Source organism: Haliaeetus albicilla, chromosome 5 (genome assembly GCF_947461875.1).
Source record: "Haliaeetus albicilla chromosome 5, bHalAlb1.1, whole genome shotgun sequence".
Lineage (NCBI taxonomy): Eukaryota > Metazoa > Chordata > Aves > Accipitriformes > Accipitridae > Haliaeetus > Haliaeetus albicilla.
In genome coordinates this window covers 49,978,642-49,997,265 of record NC_091487.1, presented here as the reverse complement: position 1 = coordinate 49,997,265, position 18,624 = coordinate 49,978,642, and the positions used below count along the sequence as shown (strand labels likewise).

Genomic DNA, 18,624 nt, shown 5'->3' with positions numbered 1-18,624 from the left:
GTTACTGACTCAGAGGGCAGCTCGCCAGCTGAAGCGCTGCCAAAGCCACTTCCCGCCGTGCCTGGATTTTCTTTGGAAACTTCTCAAGTGGATGCTGGCCTCAGTCAGATTAGTAAGAAGCAAGCCCGGGGTTGTGCAGACTGTTAAACCGCACATAACCTCACCTGGGTTTTGGTTATGTGTCTTGAGCACACAACGGTAGTTAAGCTATTTCCGTAATGTGTGCTACTCTGAGCATAAATGTCGGCGCTTTCTCGCCATACTTAGCAACTGCCAGTCCTCTGGGCCATGGTTCACTCCATGATCACCTCTTAATTCATGTATTAAATAGAGTTGATTTCTTTACAAAGTGCTCCAGGGGTTCAGCTAAGAGCTTTATTTATTATTTTTTTAGACAGGCTATGAGGAAGAGCTTTATTTTTTAGCAGCCGGGGGAGGGAAGTAGGTTTCTAAAGCAACTGCAAGCACTGCATTGTATTCTCCTACTCTTCTAACATCTCTTCCCACTTCTGTAGACTTCACTGCCAAGAACTGTAGTTAGTGCATCCTGGCCCTTGTGGCAAACGAGCTCAGCTGCAGCCGGCACCCTGGAATATTTGGAGGATACAGTGCGGGGTGAGATTTCTAACACTTCGGCAAAGTCAGGTTCATCTTCCCATATTGAGCCCAGGCTCACAGATTAAAGCTCACAGATTAAAACTCACAGATATAAGCCATGAAAATTAGGAATCAACATTTATTGATGATATGTACATAAGAGATACGACACTTAGTGAAATATTATAGTCACGACTATTTCCAGTATAGAAAGACTGTCTAGTTTGTTTTATACATGAAAGTTACAGAAATCAGTTCACACCGTAAGAAAGCATTAAAAGCAAATGACTACCAATCGTAAGGAGGAAAGGATCTGAACTACAAAAATAGACTCAGTCTACCAGGCATTCCAACTACAATATACAGGAACAGAGCCCAGAGCTGGGAGAAACTTTATCATCTGCATTCATTAGTTTTTAAACAAACTGTGCTATAGATACTGTACAGTATGTCATTTCAAAATCTGGGGAACTTTTTTGAGTGTAAGGAGAAGACCAATGTTATCCCTTTTCCCTTTTATCCTTTACAGGAAACATCTCAAAACATTCCACCTTGTGCCTGGTCACTTTTAAGAGGGGCCGAGGGATGATGAACAGTCAGCACACAGCACTGGAGTGTGCAATTCACACTGAAGCATCGTAATGGGACTCACCAAGCAGGACACTTCCCGTGCTTTGGGGCCTGATTTTGACCTCTTTCTGCTCACAGGGGATGATTAGATTTATGAGATCCAGGACCAGGGTATCTAGGAACAAACCAGCTGCTTCTTGCTGTCCTAAGCTCTTTCCCAACCACCTTCAGATTTTTGCCCCAGAAAGGTCTTATCTTCTCAGAGATCTGAACTGTAGCCCCGATTTCGGAAGACTTTTGCCACTGGCAATCTAGTTCATACGTCTGTTTTATCATCAGACATACTTTCTGTAAATAACAGACCACAGTAGCTTGAGAAGCCTTTAGCTTTGCATTTAATTTCAACAACTATTAATATCCTTTTTTTTAATAATGAAGGAAACAGTGCACCTTTGCCCATGAGCGTATTCATCTTTCTCAGAGACTGTTCCTGCCAAGCGGATGAAGCAGAGGTTCCTACTTGGACTTCTCGGCACTCGGGAGAGAAGGGGCAGCCCACTGCCAGCTGCAGCCTTGCCCAGCCCCAGCCACGGGACTGCACTTGCTTTGCTGGCGTCTGTGGTCAAGGAGGAACTGGAAGTGACTCGGAGGGATCCCGCAATGCCGTGCCGTGACTCAGGGCTGAACCATGCACAGTGCACAAAGAGTCGAAAGCAGCCAGGGCATCCAACGGGAATGCAGCTAGATGGATTTCCCCTCAGTCGTTGTGCCAATTTAAACAGTGACTTACTGAACTTCTGGTGATAACCAGTCCCAACATTTCAAGCAAACAAGAAGAAAACATAACAGAAAGTAATCATTCCAGGTGAACGTTAATTCTTAACGTCGTAACAACCGCATTCACGAGGCAGCAAATCTATGCTGGGATCCCTTTCACTCACTGCCAGGGAGCTACACACATGCAAGTACTAACACAAACCACACTGGATAGAGAGCTGAAAACTAAAAATAACATATTTACAATAAGTTGGCTGTATACGTGATTCTGAATGTTATCAGAACAGGATACTCCATAATAGACAGATAGAGCAGTTACTAAGCTGTGGAACCTCATCAGTTGAATGGTCAAAAGAGAACAAACTCAGATACAGATGAAAAACAGAAAGTAGAAAAAAATTTTAAAAGACAGCCTAATTTTCTGCTATGGCTCAATACACAGAAACCAACTAAATTAAATTAAAGCACTGCTACACATACTGTATACACCATTTCACTGAAATTACATGTTGATATCTACATTATCTACACTAAGTGCAGAGAGGCACTGGATATCATGCTTTAGCAAAATCTGAAAACTGGTATCAATTAGTAATTCAGCACTATTCTACCTGCAGTTCCTATTCAGATAATACCTGGTACATCTGATTTAAAATACAAGAGATTAAAATACAAGGATATATCAACACACTTCCTACATGTATATCTACTAGAAATTTAGTCTCCAAAACCTCAGCAGAATAACATGGCCCCATAGATTTCTGAACAGTTGAAGAGATACCCAGTATCAGTCACACTGGGACAGCAGTACTTGCTATTCAATGTTTTGCTTTGAATCACAGTCAAAGAGCTATTAGGCCGTAAAAGATTTTTTATGATATAATTGTTACAAATATTTATATGAATTTATTTTTATTCCTCTAAAAACAGTTCCTTGTTAATGAAATAGAAATTATTATAGCCACGGCCTTGAGGCCAACAGGTATTTGCCTGATGGGAACAGATGACCATAACAGAGAAGCAACTCTCACTTGTCCTGATCAAAAAATATAGCGGTTGTTCTCTTTAAAATACATAAGAAAGCAGGAGGTATTTGTACAGATGCTACCCAATTACATTGGTCCCATGGTGGTTCTGTTGGTCCCTTTTCCAGACGGCAAAGGTAGGAGGCCAAATCATGAACTCTTTCCACAGGCTGAACTCATATACACTGTATTGTAGCAAGATGGGCTGCGTACCTGATAACATATTTTTTGCCTACCCAGATCTCCAGTTTTGTATAAACTGTATTCTGATTCAGTCAGTTATACATGATCAGATCCTAAGAAAGAACCGCAGGATTTGGCAAAGGTAACACCAGGAAAAATGACAAAAATGAGGGACGATTGCCCAAGACAGTCAATCTAGAAGATTGCTCAGATTATTATAACATTGTTCCATAATGAACTGCAGCATTTAAGGACATCTTGAAATTCGTATTTGATTCTTGCATTTTGTGCTTTGTTTATAATTTGTCACTAAACATAACACAAAAATACTTCATCGATCCTAAATGTTGTAAGAAAACTGTTTTTGTTCTAAGGTACAGATCACCTTTAAAGGATTATCCCCCTACCTTATACGGTCATATAGAAAACATTATAAGAAAATATTAGTGTGTCTGTAAATTACAGATACTAAGTAATTTAGTTCAGTCTACACTGTAGTTTCCAGAGAACAAGTACAAATCCCTAAAACCTGTATTAATAACTAAATCAGTACTGAGCATATATTTATTAATATTTAACAATATAAATACATATGCAGCTTTTTCTCATGCATTCTACAAGCTAGAGTTCACACCACATCATAGGAAATGGGATATATTTAAGAAAGGAGCAGGATATGTTGGATGGAAGTGTATGCAATCGTCTTTAAGAAGGAAGGACAAACTGTAGTACACAAGAACTCACAAGCCCATACAAAACACCAAAATGGAAATGCCATGATCTACAATACTGACTGCAAAATCAATTTGTAAACACAGTTTGCATACAGTCTTTGAAAAACTGTAGAAAAAAAATAGAAAAGAATGACACAAAAATCCCTGCAAACTATACTACTTATGTACAAAGCAATATACAGGTACCAGACAATCCAGGTTGTGTGATGCTGCCTATGAGTTTCCCTTCATGTAACGGTGTGCGCCACAGAGCAGCATTAAAAACAGTTGGAGGACTCCTGAATTTTGAAAAATCAGACTAGAAGGATTGGACACTCTGGCGTCAATCAGCATTGGCTCTGCAGCAGAATGTAGTTAGAAGTGAAAGGGGATCAAAGGTTGGGTGAAGTGAGAAATCTCCTAGGTCTTCTTGCCTCCCCAAATCCTGCATTAGCCTGTTGGTTATTTCCATCCTGGACTAGTAGAGACCTACTCAGTGGCTCAGTCATAGGCTCTAAGTTTTTTTCAATGTTTGGAGTCTGGGTTTTCCACAAGACTCATAGTTGCAACTGCACGACCACCTTATGCGTTAGGACTTGTATCAACCCCAAGCAGGGGAAGATGTCTCTGGGATGGTGGGCACAGGTGAGGGATGGTTTCTCAGAGCCTTGTGCCAGGGACCCCACTCATACAAGAAGTAAAAGAATTACCAGCACCTGGGCATCAGCAGCAGTTTGACTCATTCATAGCAGCAGATTTCAATTTAACATCAAACACGACCAGGAGGAAAAATTGAGGGAGGTACCCCTCGTCCAGTCTGTACCCAGGCACTGTTGCTGGGGGCTTTTCTAGGAGTCCTGCCTTAGGGGTGCAGAACTGCAGAGTCTGTGCTTTGTCTGAGGGCCATGGAGAGACACAGCCTTGGTGTCTACGTGGGAAGAAAGATCGATGACTTTGGAAGGAATATGCACTAAATACGGTGTTTCAGGTAAATTGTGAGCAAGAACATAACACTTTCAGAAATAACATGGCGAAGCTGAACAATTTGTTTACAGCTAGACTGCCACCTTTGACACTTCAGTATTGCAATTCCTTTTTTTTTTTTTTTCCAGTACTTGAAGCTACACTCTATACGTCATTATTCAGACAAAGGAAACTGGGTAAATACTTTTCCTTCAAAGTCATCAATATGATTGGAGAGAAGAAAATAACTCATCTTCCTGAGAGTGCTTTCTGCTGGGAACAGGAGCTTCTATATAGTCTTACATGATGAATTATAGCCGAGGTGAATTGTCCTAATGGACTATACACCTATCATAATAACTAATGTGAAAAATATCTTAATCGTGGCCTTAGAAGTAACAGTAATAAAATCAAGGATAGTCTTCTGGCTCATAATAGAATAATGTTACAGTACATGTTTATAAAGTGCTCTTATTTATCCTTCTGTAAATTAATTCAAATGCAGCAATAAAAATAGATAAATGGAACTTAAGGAAATGAGAAACAGTTACACCTTTACATCTCCAGAAAAGGATTCTTCTGAGCCCAGTACTAAAGCTCAGAGCCTTTTTACAGAAGTGAATGTCAGCGGTGAGGTTTAATACTGCCTACAGTTTTGGGGATTTGTGCAATTGCTGCTGTGTTGCTACAACAAGGCTGCAACAACACAAGTGAAGGCAAGGAAGCAAAGGATATCCAGGCAGCTGCCAGAATAAATTTGTTCAAACACTGTTGCTGCAGCTTCTCAGATGAACAGTCTGCTCTTCTGAGTATCTACTGCTGGAAAACTAATGACTCTGGGAGTGATGGAAAACAAATCAGAAATCTATATTACTCATACATTTTAAAGTGGCACGAAGTTAGGAATTCCACAGGCTTTGAGAAAGAAATGCAGATCTGCTGTATCTCAGGGAAGAAATGGAAAAAAATGTAATGATAGTGACCCTTATTTTTGTGCCGAGTTTTAAACTCACTGCTGGACATCTAGCATAGAAACAATTAGGCAAAAAAGAAGCATCTTGGCAGAAATCTTTTGGATATGCGAATCAATGTCATTATAAAGAGCAGACAAAGACTACTCCCTAGGACGGGGTTGTGAAATGTCTTGTAGCATAAAGAAGACAGGAAGGGACCTGACCTTTCCTGGAAGCCTGTGACTCCCACAGATTTCAGTGGGGCTTTCATGTAGTCAGAGCACTGCAGGCACAGGTTTTACTACAGCAAATACAGTTTTCAAAGACATACTGAATTTTTTACTAATTCAAATGGAAGGAGCACATCCCATAATATGGTTCAAATGGCTTATCCCCTACCTATTTGAAGCACCTTCATGTATAAGACCCACGCTTATTTCTTACAATGCTGGTGCAGCCTTTGTCTTCTAAGGGAAGCAATGAGGAAACAAATTCAGTAGCAAAGTGCTCCGCCTCTTCTGTAGTTTTAATGTATAGTGTGCTTTAGTTTCAGTGAAGAGATATTAAGAGAATGCTGACCTAGCTTCAGCACTAAATGCATAAAGCAAATGCATAAGCATGTACTTAATTAAGCATGCAATTAACTGAGTCTTTGCCTGGTCTAGACTTTTCCATGTGCCAGTGTGCTGTCAGCAATCCAAAGGGCAAAGGGTATCAATCACAGTTGCACAGACAAGGGTGGGGGGAACTGACAGAGCAGCAAACCACATGAATATAGAAAGAAATGTTAATTTGTTTAAGAACTACACAGAAAACGATTCTGTTTCCACGCGCTTTTCCTTTAACTTTGCCACCCCAGCACTGCGAACAAATACAAAAGATTTGCCAGATGCAAATTAATGCATCAACACTCCTAGTGAAACTAAAAAGAGACTGGCCAGTAACCAGCACTGCCTGCTGAAACGTGAACCTTGTATTAGCTGTAGTGGCTGGTCCCTGGATTATTTTCTGTTTATTTAGTTAAGTAGCAACCCAGCCTCATGTGGAATGAGCAAATCAAGAAACACAAGCCAAGAGTGAGTTACATTTTCCCAGAGAAATGGAAAGCTTTTTGATGGTTAAATACAGTGCTGCGCTGGAGTAACACTATATTAAATATTCAGTCAGGCTAAAAGCAGAGGAGTATACCAAACCCAACATTTCTCCTTCTCCCACATCTACATTTAAATAGAGAAATACCATCACAATTATCCTTTGAAACATCCCTGAGTTACTCTATCTACAGAATTACTATTTTAAAATCACAGTCTGCTATTCTAGTCCTATCAAAAGACCCAAATTTGTTCTCCCTTATGTGGGTGGAGTTTCTCTAGCATCTCATTCCTTCCTCCCCTGGTCTCCATCCAAAGAAGCACTCTTCAAAGGACAATACATCCCAAGTGGATAAGTGTAAGCATATTTTAAGTGTTTCTCAAGATGTAATTTTGTGGAGCTGCCTAGTCACATGTTGCTGGCATTCCTATTTGTTTCTGACTGCTAAACAGTTTCAAATGACAGCTGAAAGCGTATGGACCAGTTTTCTAAAGCTACTTTCACGGCAAGCAATCGGTGTGGCTGCTCCTAAGAAACTGCTACAGTGAAGAGGATGGAAAGTCATCTATTAATGGGCGAGCTGTGCCATGAAACAGCTCGAGAATGCTGGATATAAACCAGGGTAAACACTGCCTGTTATTCTTGGATATAACTACCACCCAAGTCACGGCAAATTTCACTTGATGTGAGCCAGCACCCTCAAAGTAGGGAACATTTTAGAGTACCTACACACTGTCCCAGGCACACTGCTGGCACATAACCCAGTGGGAAAAATGTCTTCAAATGCAAATTGAGAAAACCAGCAGCTAGCTATAGGTTCACTGTGGATATGCTAATACCAATGACCAAAGAAAAGACAACCTGCTTACTGCTTCTCTGAATATCCTATGATGCCATCCCTCACAAAAAAACAATCCTTAAGTTGCTTCAGGAGGCTTCTGGAAAAGGCCTCTCTACCTCTCATATACGTTAGAGGCCTACAGAATTCACAGTGGTTCAATATTTGTTAAATTATATAGGCCATTTTGCTTAGGATTGTAGCCATGGCATGCAAGTGAGGACAAAAATACAAGAAAAATATTCCATGACAACAAATGCTTTTAAATGAGGGATACTCTGACAATGGACTTGATCTTGCACATCATTAATCATCCAAGTAGCCTTGGCTGGCTCAGGTCCGTGTGCATTTTCAGACATATTTGTATGACTGCAAATGAGCAAAAGCAGATTATATTTATATTTTAATATCTTCTACAGAGCCAAATACCACTCTACAGTTAAACATGTTATTCCTGTTTAAGCCCATGACAGGTCTGAGCACAGACACTGAATGGCCTATTTCTGTAAATGTTTCAACTCTGTTTTCTGCCATTTTTAAGTTCACCATATGCTCATATTCCGATTCATTCTGCGAACCTCTGAGAGCTCCCCCCAAAATTGCACAAAGCTTTTTCTGTGGGTAGAGCCTCCCAAGGCCACGTGGCTCAGCTTTGCTATAGAACATTGCTAATAGTATAATGGCATTCACCAGTGTCTTAAAATTGCTGAGTATTAACAAGCACCTTTAGAAACACTTCACAGGGTGATTATCGTGACTAATTTCTTCTGACAGGATGAGTCACCTATACTATGTTGGCAAAACACCATCTCATTAATTCAGATGCCATGTGCTCTAAGAAACATTTCTCTGACATTAGAGAGTTCTATGAATTGCTACTCTGCAAAAGAGAGAGAGAGGGAGAGATGTATATTCAATGTACTGGTCTAAATCCTGAATTGTGGTTTATTCTTCATTCAATCCTAACCCTGGCCAAATTCTATTAACCTTATATGGAATTTGGCTTAGCAATGAATTCAGGATTTAGCCATTCTCTGAAATATGACATATACTTGAAAGATGGCTTTCACTTCATACCAAATGCTACTGCTGATCACACTCAAAACCTCTCAATTTCTTAGAGTAATGGATTCAGAATTTGTTTATTGCTCATTATCAAATACCCAATCATGACATCTGTGATCAGTCTCAGTAGTACCTTACTTGAATACTCCCGTCCACATGAGGAATACCTCTGACATCAGCGGAGCAGGGTTAATAGTAAGGTGCCACCTACTTTGATTAAAAATGGCATAACTGAGCCCATGGTATTTTGTATTTTGTGTATCAGGCATAGACTTAGTGAAGGAACTACCACCCCTGCAATAACACTGCCTTGTATTATATGGTGCATTGTGGTCACAAACCAGCACAGCCCCATCATAAAACAAAGGCTGCACCTCCCCTGGGACAGCTGATAAAAGCACATCATATGCACATACCAATCTAAAGACTTGTCTTGATGCTAAGTATTAGTTGTACTGATCTAACAAAATGTCTGGGATAATTTCTTGACTTCTATACATTAATCTTGCCCCTGGATCTAAGTTCAGTTTAAAGTACAACTAGGCACAAAAATACAGTGCTTGTTATTATTAAAACAAATAGAAACCTTTATGGACATTTTCAAAAGATATTTTAGCCATACAGTGCTAAATAGATCAGGTATGCCACAAGAGTCACCAAAACACTTGAAGGTTTACGTGGTGTTATGTTTCTCTTGTATTTGTGACCCTGAGTCCCTGTAGTGAACCGTACTGGCACTTTGATCTTCCCATTTTGCAGCTTTTACATTCTCTGTGTCTTGAATGAAAGGGGAGGTGGGTGAAAGCACATTGCACTGCATGGAGCGTTCTCCAGCTGCATCATCCAAACAGTAACACAAGGGAGACAGATGGTTATGGATCATTGCTTGGCAAAGACACTACAATGACTTGATGAGATCTTTGCTAAGTTTCAGTTAAGAAATTAAGTAAGCAGAAACTGTAGATGTTAAATAGAAAAAACAGAAATCTTCTTTAACTGTGGTATCTTTTGCCAGAAGATAGCTTCAAGGCTTATTAAAGATGGAGCTAGGAATCTCTTCCCTTAGTTTTCACGTTTCCAAGGCTCTTCTTCAACAACACCGAAGTCTGCAGATTTGCCATTGGTTGCCAGTGTTACCTGCAAGTAATTATCATCAACAACCGACTTAAAGGCCAAGGCACTTTGACAAGAAAAGTCATGACTTTTATATGGAATATCATGATATTTACAGGAATTACATACACCATGCCTTATTATAGATGTAAAACGTATTTATTCAGAATTCACAACACTCCCAAATAGTGAGACTCCTGTTCATTTATTATACTGCCTAGAAAACATTAGCAGTAGAAAAAAAGTTCCGTATTTTCTTAGCCTTTGCTGTAGTTTTTTTAAAATGAATATTTCAGATTCTACTCTTTTCTATTTCCTATAGATTTCTCTGGATTATTTAAAAAACAGATTACTTTTTTTTAATGTAGAAAGTCATATTTTTTCAGTGGCATTCCTTAGCAAGGCAGGATAGCTGATGCAAGGACATGAAAAATATGCAAGGGCAGAATAATCATAGGTGTGTATCTATACAAACTCACCTACAATTACACCACCTTTAAAGAAATGGAAGAAAAGATAGGTTGTCAAAGTATTGTTCATCATACCACTATTTCTAACAATGTAGTGAAAGATTTTGACTATCGTCAGACCAAAAATTCATAGTAATGCTACATTTGCCTCACAAAGTACAGCAAAACACCACTCTTGCCTGTAAAGATATGTGCTAAAATTTTTAGTTTTAAAGTATGGTAGAAGACTGTCTATCCCAGCCAAAACCAGGACAAAGAGCTATAGTGATCTACCAAGTCACAGTAAACACTGGCCAGTACGTTGCATCCCAGAAGTCACTATAAATAAACACATGCTTCAAGAAAGACAGCTCCAGCCAAATGACGTAAAAAATTTAAAAAAAGGTAAAATGTCAATTTAACTTTACAAAAGTGATCTAGATCTTTGTAACTGTGAGAGGACCTTTCATTTAACTCTAAATGGGTGGCTCACTCTTTCCTAACTTACCTTGTAAGTTAACATCCTCAGCTTCAAATGAAAACTTAAAGACAGAGCTGAAATTCCCCATGCTGGATAAACTGGATGCATGGAAGCATTGGGACATGGAAACATGACAAAATGCACTGATTTTTGAAACAAAAAGTCAAGCTTTTTCTTAGATAATTGAAAGGGGGAAACATGCAAACAGGAATGAACAGCTTACTCAGAAATGAAAATCACATAGAGTCATGTGAAATAAGATAATAAAAAAATACAAAAATATCATGCAATAACAACCACTCTACCCCCAGATAAAGGTAAACTACGTATTAAAAATATCCATTGATCATGCAAAATTACAAACTACCAGCGTCATACATGGAATGATATTACAGAAAGTGAACAGAGAGGACATGCTAGTAGATTAGCTTTTCCAAATTCTGACCAGAGTTGCAGTGAGCTTTTCAACCCACCAGTGCATTTGACAGGACGAAGAGATGTCTCTTCACTTAACAACTGGCTGTTTTGAAGCCCCAAATCCTACACTCTGTTGCTTTTGCCACTCAGCACTTGGGAGCTGTGGACCACTTCAACATGATCCAAATGCTTTGCAAATGTCAGTATATATTCATAGTTTATAAAGTAGATCATAACATCACATCCTTTTGGCAGCTTGCAGACAGAGACATGGACAAGACAAGTGACCTGCTCAAAGTCAGTCTTGTGCTCAATCCAGTAAACCCTGGCTCTTTTCATGAGTTCAAAAGTGCAAAATGAGATCGGAAGCAGAGCAAACCTAAAACAATGAAAAAGGACAAACACCCCTAGCTCATAAACCACTGGTCCCAAATTTTAATTAAAGGGTGTGTTTAGGATGATGTACCACACCATTAGTCCACGTTTTTGTGGTAAGCTAATGCCTCAACTGAGGGAAATTATAGAAGAAACTGAAGGAAGAAAGGAAGTGCAGCAAACACTGCATCAATGGGCTACTACCTTCTTAGCTTGACTTGGATGTCTGTGCAAATCTGAGAGACTAGAAGGAGATAAAATTATCAGTATTCAGTTCCATGAACTGGATTCGGACTGATAAATAGTAGCTGAATTTGTCTTAAACCCAATGAAATTAGCATAGTCTATTTCACTGAAAAACAGTTTTCCAAAAGAAGTTAACCAAAAAGTGTGTGTGTGTGTGCATGTGTGCTTATTTTTAATGAAAAAAATCTGTTATCAAATGAGGTCTTTCTTTTCAGGGAGTTTCTTTTTTCCTTCATATTTTTACCTCTTCTGTGTCCCTTCCTTTTTTGAGAAATACAAATTAATGACAATTTTTAATGTTGTGTAAGCATGTATTCTCTTTCCATTTCAAGATTTTTTTTTTCTTTAGTTTTTCTCATGGAAAAAGAGTGGGTCAGAAGAGGAAGGGGAGAGCCATATCAGAACAAAATGTTTGTTTTCATTTTAAAAAAATCACTGTATTAAAAAATTGGAAGATGTGGGGGAAAATTGAGGATAAGATGAAAGTTCTTTCTTTCCTGAATTCAGTATTACTTTTTCCCCTGGAAATTCAGCAGGCATTAGAAAAAAATATATTCTAAAGAACTTTTCCAGCCAGGCTGGAGACAGGTGAAAGTGATAGAATAGGACTTATATTTCCAATATATATGGTGATCTGCTAATGGACTTAGTGTAGGCATTCACAGTTAGATACTGGCTCAGTTGTGGCAACTGGAAGATGCAAGAGAATCTGTTTGGATAAATGGCTAAGGTAGGTTCACTGGCAAATTCACTGTGTCAAAGACAGTGTACGGGATCAGATCAGAGTATTAACAAATAAAAAAAAGACTATGAAGTGAAAAGTTCCACCTTGTTTCACTCTCTTTCTCCTCCTTTTCAAAAATTCTCTCTTGATTTTAAACTGCCCCGTCCTTGTGGTGGGTGCTTAGGGAACTTTTAACCACTAACCTCCCCAACTGTCCTGTCATTCAACTGGTGGGGTTTCTCAAGCTCACTTTGCTCTGATCAAGATGTTATTATTACTATTAATAATCCATGTTAGTTACAGCAAGGATTAGAGAGAGAATATGATGTTTGTGCCTTAATGACTCAGGAATGATGACGGAAGCAAAGCATAAGCATGCTGTATGAGTGCAGGAGCATTCTGATGCTAAAGTGCATTCAACACGTCCATCTCTGAACAGCATATCATGGATGGCAGTCAGCAAATTACAACACCTGTATCTGAATTGCAGCTATCCTTCATTTGGGTTGGCAATTAAGTTCTCTGTTGTCATAGAAAATTAAGTAAATGTCCATAGAAGGTGATGCCATATTCTCTGCGTCTTGGCATATTCCATAATACGCTGCATCTTGCCTTTTGATATGTAAACAGTGTACATGGTTTTTTCCCCTCAAATGACAACTTTTAAGAAGAGTGCAAAAAAACATCTTTTGAACTGCTCAAACTCATTCAAAATGTCTGGGGTTCATGGACCTTGTTGTCACATTGTTATTTGCAGTACGATTTGAAAAATACATGCAGGTTAAAAAATAAGATAAAATAAAGCATGCAGTGCTATATACATGTCTCAATATCCATAAATGTGAAAGGTACCTTGCACTCATCTACTATGACTGAGTTGTGAGCTGCAAAAACACATTGGTTTGAGTTGTTTTCCCTATGATTTTTCATGTCGTCATAGATTGACTGAGTCTTGGTCATTTCAATGTCTTCGTGCCCTTTATGATGGGAATCAATGGTGTCAAGTTCTGCCTTGGAAAGGTGGTAGACAATGCCAGCACCAAAAGAATCCCCCACTACATTGACTGATGTTCTCATCCGGTCCCTACAAAAGAAGCAAAAGGCAGAGGCTGAATGGCATGAGAGGAAGAAAAAGTAGGGCATGGCAGCCCTGTTAATGTTACAGTTACTGCATTTATTTCAGAAAGTTTAAGGCATCTTTAGAACAGAAAGATGTGAGCTTTCAAGTGAAATTTAAAAAGCTTGCTTTCCCAGGGGACTTGTTCAGACAGGGAGGATGTGCAAACTCCCATGTTCCAGCTGGTCATACTCATGGATTTTGGCAAAGAACATGCGCTAGAGACACAGCCAAACTGCAGAGCTGTGCTTGACTGAGATCTCCCCAGCACCTGCTCCTGGAGCTGGAGGTTTCAATGCCACGGTGCCAGGCTCACATCATTGCCCTTTGTTTAATTTATCAGAGCACTGAACTTAATGCAGCCTGAGGAAAGGATTTTGGATCTGATGAAGGATTCTCATTTCTCAGATGGATTAACAAATGGCCTCTCCCTTTACTCTCAGCAAGCAAACTATGGGGAAAAAAATGCCTGAAGTATCTCCATAAGGCTCAGGCCATTGCAGCTCCTCTCCTGGCACCATCGCTATAGACGGTCATCTGTTTGCATGGCAGCATGCCCACTCACACTACTGTATGCAAGAGCTCAACATACGAGCCAACCAAATATAGGTCATGGCCTACAAAATTATGAGCCTGCGAGCGCATTTCAGTTAACGAGAGCCCCTCGTTGTAGGAGCATGCCAACAGAGGCTCATGTGCTTTCTTACAAAGAAACATGTTTGCTGGCACTTGCTGGACAGGGTGCCGTTGGACAGACACACCACCTTCCTCCCGACTCGTTTTCAGAGTGTCGAACTATCTGTCAGCAGTGAACTCATGGTTGTGGATTTTCCCTGATTTCAGAATTCTGTCCCAAACCTGCCCAAAATTCTGCAAAAATGGGAGATGGTCTTACAGAACACTGCAGGACTATGGGCTCCTGCTGTCTTTCCTACTGCAGGTAGGCTGTATTACACATGTTGAAATCATTTACAATCTAATTTGTCTCTTCATATCCTAATTAAACATAACACTCTTAAAAACCTTCTGACTAAGAGTTGCAATTTAAAGCTACTGCAGCAACTGAGTATAGCTTTGTCAAATAGGTCAGAGAAGTGATTACACTAATTACTTCTCAGAGGTATATCCACGAAGACTCATTTACACAAAATGGGCATTTTGAACAGTGTGGACATTTGCCAAGTGACAGAAATGCCAGCATGTAAGACCTCATTTCCCATGACAGTGATTAATTTGAAAACACCCTTTCTAGTATTTCTGGTACTGGATTTGTGTGACAGCTCCTCTTCCTGTAGAACACTGAGAAAAAAATCTAAATGTATAAACCCCAAACTAATAAACATTGATTACACATGCTTATTCATGGCCATACAAACTTTTGAGCCTTTTTTAACATCTTTGCTCTAAATGTCCGTAAATCTGCCCTTCCCAGCTGTGGAACTGTATTCCATTTCAAATTTCTCCTCTCCCTCTCTACATTATCATGCGTATGTATTTGGAGTTTGTGGTGTAATATCTTAGTTGAAGGACTTGTTTTGGGGGGTGGTTTTGGTCGTCAGAAGAATACCCAGGAAGAAAAAAACCCTCCAATAATCCCCCTCAAAAGCAAACAAACCAACCAACAACCACAGGAGGAAAACATCCTTCCAGTTTTGCTTCACACAAATGAAATGCTTTATACAGTTCTCATCCCATGCCTGTGAAGAGCGTTTTAAACCTGGTCAGGGTGGCAGAACAGGAAAACATGACTTTCCAAATGTAATTTTTAATTAAGACCATCGAATATACTGAACCTGGCAATATAGCTCCACAAAAAGAACACCTGCCTAATTTTTTTTATATGATTGGTATTAAATTTTGAAAGGGTTCACTGGTGCCAGGCGATGGAGGGATAGTATAGGATGCCAAAAAAACCAAGCAGGAGAGAATACATAAATATAATTGAGGCACAATTCAAATTCTGAAAGGGTCATTTGAGGAGATGCTCCAGCCCATATGCATGTACTGCTAGCCAAGAGGTTCAGCGACACATACTGCACAAGGCTGCAGAACATGCTATACTGTGTGAACCAAAGTAAACAAGTAAGCTCCTTACAACAGAAAGGACAAAGTCTCAGCTGTCAGGAATCAACAGTAAAGTGCCACTGACCTCTTTTGTGCCAAAGAACACCCTAAGAAGAACAAAGAAGACTGTACGTACTCTTTTGTTTAAAGCAAGCAACCAATTAATTCCAGCTATGCTGGAACGATGTAAACAAAATCAATATAGGAAAGTTGCAGTCTAGTAAAGGACTTGCCCCAACACAGCTACTTCTGCATTGTCCGTAACAGCTTCTGAGAGGAATAATGGGACTGAAAGTCAAAGTTCTCTCTCAAAAGCCAACTCATCATCTGGTAAGAATGGGCTTTGGAATAATTGGGAAGGAATTCTTTAAATCCTGATAAGGGTCAATGCCTAATTTCCTCAAACTGACATAAATCAGAAAGCTTAACAATGTAGATGAAAGGAATAGAAATGAGAAAACCTGAATCAAGCCCCCTTGTTTTTAATGTCATAGTACCTATATAGCATGATAGTATGCAAAAAAGTTACTCCTGTTCCCTGAAAGCTTGAAAACTCGGTCTATCAAACTTACTAGATTTTAGAAAGGAGATTAAAATCTCGCACACCTGCTAAGTCAAAGACCAGGTGACGTGTTTAACTTGCCTTACCTCTTTGTCATTATAGGAAAGAGCTCCTGTCTTCTACAGTTTGATTCAATTTATATAAGGCCCTGTTCATAACATCCAGATGTCAACTGGGTCTGAATATTCTGAATTTAGATCTAAACCAAGGAACGGAGTCAGAACTCAAGCAATCTTTTTCTGAGTTACTGAATGAAGGTTTAAATACCAGATCAGCCATTCAAGCCCATTTTCTCTAATTCCTGTCTCCTCAAGGCAAATATCACTGTATTTCAGGTTGTCCTATGATATTTGCTAAGCTTGTCAGTCTCACATCTGGAAAGTAGCCAGCTTCTGGCTAGAGCAAAAGAAGCTGGTTTTATTCCAGCCGTTGGCATATAATTACTGTCCTATTAAATGTCACTGCTGTGTTGTGCTTAGTTTTAAACTGAAAAACTATGAGAGTTGTGAAATCTTGGGAAACTTGCCTGGTGAAAGAGCTCACACTGTGTATGTACGCGTGGGAGAGGGAAAGGTTGAGCAACCTAATCTCTACATATTGGAGAGGCTTGAGAAGAAATCGATACAGAAACCTTTTGGCTCCACTTTGAAGGAGGGAGTGCCAAGTTTAAGGACAATCAGAAGCCAGGTTTGTGTTACACCATGACCAAATTGTGCAAAACTGGTTTTGGTAAGACCACAGTTTTAGATGATGGTAGTATTGTAAAATCAACCGACGTTCTGATATTTTCTTTCATTGGAAATATTGAAAAACTCATAAAGTAGGACAGTTTTTAAAAGCTTTCATTATCTGGAATTGAAATGTTATAAAAGAGCTATTCCAAATATTCCCACATGGCTGGCTGCATTTACACACTGGTTCCAGAAAAGTGGCTGGAATTGGGTCTTAAATATTTTATTAACTTTCTCTTCTACATTCTGTTACAAATACTGCTGTAACATTATTTGATGGTCTAAAAAAATGGAAGAAGACAATGTTTGTAAGTAAAGAAAATATCTTTTTATGACCTTTAGTTTCAGATATTCTTTAGGTCTGGTTTGTGTGCCCAAAAGCTTGCTCAAAAGTTGGCTTGTGTGCCTTTTCTTAACATCAGCAATGTCAGCAGCATCATTTTCCATATCTCATTAGATCACCATGGCTACCACAACACAGCCACTGGAAGATCGAAAATAAAGCTATTAGCTGTTGAACATATCTTAACTAGCACAACGCTTCCTTCCACCAACGAACTTTGTCTTAACTTCACAGCTCTAGTGGCATGACACAGAACTTTTCACCCCCTTTTTTATCTCTTTTCCCTTTACTTTTCATCTCTTTTCCCCTTACTTTTCAATTCTGAATCATGCTGCAATTGCGCTGCTGATTGTTAGGCCAGAAGGATCCAAACCCAACCGTCGGTGCTGAAATGTTCTCTTGCCTGGCATTTATTTTGGAAAGATACCTTGAAACATTTCTTTCAGAAGTACTATCCTTCCTATACTTACATTCATCACAGCTACAGCTCCGCAGTACAGATGTTTTTATTTCCCAAGCAGGGTTGGATGAGGCAGCGGTAACAACACTGCTGAAGCTGAGCCTGAAATGCAACACCTACTAGTGGATCAGAACTGCTGGTAAACTTACAGCTCTGAGGTTTCCTAGTGTGGGCAGAGCTTCGCAGTCCACAGGAATATTTTTAAATGACATTTCCCTAAAAAAACAAACCACAGGCTCCTTTTGCACATCCTCCTACCAGCTGCAGAAACCTACCTATTTGCTTTACTTTGAGAGCCAGCAAAAACATATTTAAAATAAGTATGCACCTCCCTTTTGCTCTCCTCCTCCCAGCTGCAGATTCCTATGCTGCTTTCCTGTTTTCAACCATGACCTCATAAATATAATAAACCCACAGAATATCAGATTTTCCCCTACGCCAGCTGTACTCTGACTGCTGAACCCTGCCTTATTTCACCATTCTGAGTCATGATATCATGATATTCAGTTATATATAAAATATGTAAGTCATCTTTTCCCTTTGCCTTCCCAAGCTGTAAATTCCTTTTTCATTTTTCCCTGAAGCAGAAATCAGAGCTGTGTGCTATTCTTCACAACTCTTAGTGTCAAGATAGGTAATAATGGATAGAGTACAGCAGTAGATCCAAAATGCACGTCAGAAGACTGACCGAGTTCCTGAATTCTTCTCAATAAGCCAAAAGATAATGACAGAAAATTAATTTTCTATTTTATCTTCACATTCTCAA

At 39.4% G+C, this 18,624-nt stretch overlaps 1 protein-coding gene across 4 annotated transcripts in view; it reads right to left on the bottom strand.

The window, feature by feature from the left end:
* Positions 1–716: 716 nt before the first annotated feature.
* The window catches only part of SLC1A2 (solute carrier family 1 member 2), a 102,153-nt gene continuing 84,245 nt past the window's right edge, over positions 717–18,624 (bottom strand). For 3 of the 4 annotated variants that reach the window (XM_069784706.1, XM_069784705.1, XM_069784707.1), the window contains exons 10-11: positions 13,434–13,665; positions 717–9,913 (exon numbers count right to left, since the gene is read on the bottom strand). In XM_069784706.1, coding sequence (XP_069640807.1) covers positions 9,839–9,913; positions 13,434–13,665 — 307 coding nt within the window. In that variant the 3' untranslated portion in view covers positions 717–9,838. Of the gene's footprint in view, positions 9,914–10,846; positions 10,918–13,433; positions 13,666–18,624 lie in introns of all 4 variants that reach the window. The other variant, XM_069784708.1, reaches the window with a different exon arrangement.